The 6000-nt window shown below is 45.0% G+C and overlaps 1 protein-coding gene across 2 annotated transcripts in view; it reads left to right on the forward strand.

The window, feature by feature from the left end:
• The window catches only part of SEC24D (SEC24 homolog D, COPII coat complex component), an 88115-nt gene extending 83442 nt beyond the window's left edge, over window positions 1–4673 (forward strand). For both annotated transcript variants that reach the window (XM_084755905.1, XM_084755904.1), the window contains exon 23: window positions 3863–4673. In XM_084755905.1, the coding sequence (XP_084612031.1) occupies window positions 3863–4003 (141 nt within the window). In that variant the 3' untranslated portion in view covers window positions 4004–4673. The remainder of the gene's footprint in view (window positions 1–3862) is intronic.
• Window positions 4674–6000: the final 1327 nt, after the last annotated feature.

Here is a 6000-nt window from a genome sequence, read left to right on the forward strand (position 1 = left end):
GTATTCATAGAAATATCATTTAGACCATTCTAAAATGTTTTGTTCTCTATCTGAAAAAAAATTGCAATTAGTTACCCCCAAGCATTTTATTATTCTCTGTTTGGATAAAATAATGTCTTGAATCCAAGGAGCTCTTTGCTGCCAAGTCCAGGCTGCTTGTACTCACCTCTTTCTGTAAACTATGTGCTAGAGTCTCTTGGATGTGGGGCTTTCAGGAGGGGACACTCTGTGTAGTACTCCTTGCTATAAACACTTTAGATACAAGTCTTTTGATTGGCCCAGACTACTGAGAGGCCAATTTTCTGTTGAAATGCAAATTGGATGCTAATCTCAGCCAAGAATCTTATCCATGGTTGTAACACCCGCTTGCAGTCATCAACTCTAGGTAGAGCTGGGGTGATGGAAATGTAAGTTTCACAGTCTCTAGGCATCTGGTGAACATGTGACATTCCAGACCATGGGCTCTGTGCAAAGGCAGGGCCTGGGGAGAAAAAAGCTGAAGTGCTCCACACAGCGCTCTCCGGCATCAGCAGATGAATGCAATAACATTTTAAACACCCAGGAAGCACACATGGAAAGCCTCAGGCATTGATGATGCATGGTGATGCTGGTCCCCTTTATCCCATCTGCAGTGACTGCATCCCTACACACACTGCAGCACCCCTACACACACAGGCACACGGGCAGGGAAGCATTGGTTCGGGCCATGGAGGTCCCCCTGTGCCTTATGGCCCAGCCCTCCAAGGAAAACCAGGTTTTTCTCGCCTCCATTTCCCCTCCCCCCACCCCCTCACTCTAAGAACCCTTGAGTTAAGGCCATTTCAGCATTGGTTGTAAAGTCAATAACTAGGGATAAACTTTATTCTGACGTGTGACTAGAACAGAAGTCACAGCCAAAAGGAATGATGGCATACTGGCTCCACGTGGTCCATCCATTTCCGTGACCCCTCTCCATCCTACAAACTGATGAAAGCAGGCTTGAAGGAGCCTGCCAATGTAGTGAACATCCCATAGCTAGCTCATGGCAGATACAAGGCCAGTGGCGCAGCAGCGTCCCAGCAGTTCCGGTTCTAGAGTCACAGCTGTATTATGACACCATTTTTATCATAGCGTGCTCCCAGAAGATGGACGTCATCTGCTTCCTTTCAGTCCCTGCCCTTCTTTCTGTTCTGTGTTCCGGTCCTTAGTTATGTTCCTTCCTATTTCCTGTTCTGAGTTTCTCCCCAGTTCCTCGTTTCCGCAACTGATGACTCCTCTTTCCTAAAGTGGCTGCTTTCTTTTGGATTTCCTTCCTTTTCTTTTCATTCATTCTGGAACAAGTGCTTCACACCAGGCATCCATGTATCTCCCAGGCTTCCAGAGAAAGTCTGTGTTAGCTCCGCCTCCTTCACTGAGTAGACATTAGACATTAGACATTCCTCTCTTGAGAGACCACAGTGTGGTTGGTTGGGATGCAGTGAGGGAAAAAGATTCATATAGCTCTTGGTGTGTTCTAATGAGCTCAGATTTGAACCTTCACTTCTTTCTCTTGTGTCTCCCATCACCCCCTGCCTGTCTGCTGTGTAAATCTGACTCTTTACCTGCCTGAAGGCTCTCATGTAAGTCTGTCTGTCCCCGGCTTTGTGTGTGTATCTGTCTCTAAGCCAGGCCTTTCCTGTCTCTTTATTGACAGGACAGAAAAGTGTCACATGGAGAAGGCATGAAGGATACTTTACAGACATCTCCGATGGAGTTTTATGAGGGGTTAAGCCATAGACTCCAGCTGACGACCAGTATTACAAGCGTCGTTGCTTATCAAGCAATATCTATATGTTGCTTTCAGCATTCATGATGGCTATTTAGCTTAGAAGACTGTTTTCAGTCTATTGGCAATTTTTGGCAAATTAATTTATAACACAGAGCCCACATGTATTAGTTGTGGGTCAGGGACACGGGAAGCTACAGCTAGATATCATCTTTGTTTGTAAAAGTTGATTACATGGGAAACCCAAGGCAAGAAAGGTTGGTGGTTCTCCTAAAGGCCACTAAACCAGCAGGCTGCTTACACAGTAGGAGAGCAGTTTTAAGTGCAGTCTTAAGATCTTAAGGTGTATTATCACCTGTCCAGCAAAAGTTCTATTCTCTTAGAACATGAGATATTTTTATAATAATATAATAATATATTAACTCACCACCACCAACCCTCATCCCCACTTCCATAGCAACTACCAAATTGCTCAAGACAGTGGATTTCCGGGTATTGTGGCAGCCATACTAGGTTGGGAGAGAACACTTCCTTTCTCAAATCCATGCACAGGCACATTCTCTTCCTACATAGACAAAATAACCTCTTGGCATAGCTACAGTCGGTTGTTACCTTGACACACGTGGGCACAGTAGACCTCAGCTAAGGAATTGCCTCCTGGGCTGGTGTGTAAGCATGCTAGTAGGGCCCGCATGATTACTAATGATGTAGGAGGTCAGTCCACTGTGGGCATGACATTTCTGGTTAGGTGGACTGGGTTGTATATGAAGGGTAGCTGACCAGGCCAGTAAGCAGCTTTCCCCTGTGGTCTCTGCTTCAGCACCTGCCTCTAGGTTTGTGCCTTGGCTTTCTTCAATACTGGACTATAATCTATGAACTAAAATTTGTTCTGGGCAGTATTTCACCACAGCAACAGAGAAGTGAACTAGGACACCGCTCTCCAAAGGTGCTTTAAGACTTTGACCTGAGTTTGAACCATTGGCATTCTCTTTATGAACCATGGCCTCCTGGCCATGCTGCACATCTCTCTCCTACTATCCAGAGGAGGGGACTAATTGCAGGCCTTCCCATGGGGGCACTCCCTGTGGTCTCACCTGTGAAGGAAGTGGCGGGAGCCTGGGCTCTTCTTCCACACATAGGAAGCGGTGTTAGCATTTCTACACGGAGTCAGTGTAAACTATATGGAGAGCTTCTCCATTTTCATATTACATTGTACAGATCCCCTGACTGCTGCTTTTACAGCACATGCCAGTTAGGGCTTTGTATACGCTGTGGTACGGGGAGCTGTGGCTACACTCAGGGCAGAGCAGTCTGTTGCCATGAGCAATGGTGGTCCTGTTTTAGTCCTTTTCATATTTACTCCTTTTCATCTCTATCCCTTATTCATACTCTGATCGCCACCCACCTAGACTTGCAGCTGTCCCCTGTCTGGTTACCTTCATCTCACTAATGCACCTACCTTGTTGGCTATTTCTTCCTCTCTACTCATATCCCAGGTCCTGCAAAAAGGCCCAAACTCATTATTATGGTCATTGTCTTTCATCCCTTACCACCTTCTAAACGTCAGTAATAACTTACTTGCCAGCTGACTCTGAACTCTGCTACACAGTATGCTAGTCTAGAATGTTCTCTGACCTACCTTTGAGACTTAGGAGACAGCAATTACCAATGTGAAGCTATTGCACTCTCTTTGTGGTAAATTTTCATGTTACTTTGTCACTTAAAATTGTCTTTAGGGTTTAAATGTTAGTGTCTCTCTCTCCTCTCCCAAGTAACAGGCATGGAACTGGAGAGATGGCCCATACTTTCAGAAGACCCAAGTTCTGTTCCTAGCACCCACATTGGGTGATGCATATCTGCCTATAACATTGGTTCCGGGGGATCTGATGGCCTCTCTTCTGATTGCTCTGGGGACCTGCATGATTTGTACATTCCTACACACACACACACACACACACACACACACACACACACACACACACACACACTTTTAAGAACCTACAGCAGCAAGTATGCTCACATCATCCAGACCTCACACGTTTGGTGGGATTGAAGCAAGTGAGACGCTGGGCCTTCTTGACAGTGTGTGTCTGACCAGCTGTTGTTGGGTTTTCCCAGCTCATCATCGTGAAGCAGCGGGAACAGCGGGAGATGGCTTTCCGGCAGTTCCTGGTGGAAGATAAAGGACTCTACGGAGGATCCTCTTATGTGGACTTCCTCTGCTGTGTTCACAAGGAGATCTGCCAGCTGCTTAACTGACCCCTCTCCTCTCCCACTGTGGACACTGTCTCTGACCTGGTGCCTAATTTTCCGATGATAGTAGGCTAGTTTTCATTTCTTGATCACTTTCAGGACAGCTTGCCAAGACAGCACATAGACCTTCAGCTTTGGTGCTCGGGTAGTAAGCCCATGGACGTGCAGTGGTACCATAAAGGAACAGTCTAGTCTGGCTGTCCAACTTCTAATTCCTCAAGCGGGCACACACAGTTTGCATTCCATAAACGCATAGTTTACAGAACCATTTCCAGTCTCAATGGTCTTTCTTTGTGCTAGATATATAAATTATTTTTCAAACTGTGTAGATTCACAGTACAGTTGTCTTGGTTCCCCTCTCTCTTTTGCCATGAGAGGAAAGGACTTCATTTTTATCTTATACCTAATATTTTTAAAACCCCGTGACTACATTAAACAGATTATTTTCAACTCAAGATCTGTCCAGCAGACTTTTTAAAACCTTGAAATCTGTCTGGTAAAACACTATGTTCTCCTTTTTTTCATAATTATATATTGTCTGTTTAAAATATTTTCCTGTTGTTTTGTCTATAAAACGGTATCTATATTTCTTAATGGTTCTTTGTACAATTTTGATGGTTTATACCTGTATATAATGGATCTTAGCCAATATCAATAAATTACTTCATGTACTCTGGCTCACTGTTTTTTATGTCTTTTTAAATAGAAATAAGGATAGCACTAAAAGGGCACGGCAAAAAAAGAAAAAGATCTTTGTAAAGGGTTTGGTAGTGTCAGGCTGTCAGGAACAGGCCTTGAGAAAGGCATTTACAAGCTCTCTGGCTGAGCTGCTTGCGCCTGGGGGGCTCTGCTCTTAGCTTCTTGTGCTGTTTCCTTCAATGCACATAGTAATAAATAATTAGTTCTCTTAAATTTGTTTAAAAGGTTCTTTAATATGTCCTTGTAGGAAAAGTAAATAGAAGCTGATCACATGAGACCACTATTAATGCATATACATGTATGGCTTCGATGGCCCTTGCTCCGTGCGTGCCTTCCTTGATGTCATCAAAGATATGATATGCATTAAGTGCTGCAGCACAGTGGAGAGCATACACCTCCCCAGATCGCCACTGTCTTGTGGAATGTCTCCATGTCTACACTTGTTCCAGGCAGCGGATTTCCTCCTTAGCTTCCTTTACATAAAGACAGCCTTGTGGCAGCTCAGCACTCATGTATGATCACGTGGCCAGGAAGGATCATTTGTGGGTTGGTGGAGGCCTTGAAATTGAGGCAGATACATAACGCTGACCTAGTAAAATGCCCATGTGCTAGCTGACTAGGGGGATGTTTGGATTGACCTGGGTAACTTTAACAAGAGCTGACAGTCAAAAAAAAAAAAAAAAAATAGAGGTGTGTGTGGAAAGCAAGTTCAATAAACTTAAAGGAGCTTGTCATTAAGAGAAGTAGGGTAAAAGCAGATGTGGCCTCAGTGCAGGAGAAGCAAAGGGCCTGAGGGACCATGCTGCAGCAGGACCTGGAGCTGACGTGGACTTCTATCCTGCTTCTACTGCTGGCAAGCTGTGACCCTGGAGTAGGTAAGAAACCTTTCTATAGCCCAGGTCCCTCCTCAGTTGCCATCCCCTATCTGCCTCTCCTACTCAGACCCTGCTATCCACAATGGTACCTTTCCCATTAGGGCTGTCATTCAATAGAGCGTTGGTTAAACCACTGTTCCTTGTTAATTTACATAAAGAACACAGTCGGCTCTGTCCAAGACCTCTGGGGGATGGTGATTCAGTGAAAACTACTTGGTTCCTTGTCCTCACAGATAATGTTCTCTCAAGACAGAGAAAACGCATCATGGGACATAAGCGATCGTAAGAGAGTTTATTAAAAATATCCTGAGGGAGGGGCTAGAGGTTCAGAGTTCCGGCGGCTCCTGGGAAGGGCTCAGTCTCAACACCCACGTGGCAGCTTACAACCATCCGTAACTCTAGTTCTGGAGGATCCTCCACAGGCAGCAG

The sequence above is a fragment of the Acomys minous genome (assembly GCF_964271855.1).
Source record: "Acomys minous genome assembly, chromosome: 14".
NCBI classification, from domain to species: Eukaryota; Metazoa; Chordata; class Mammalia; order Rodentia; family Muridae; genus Acomys; species Acomys minous.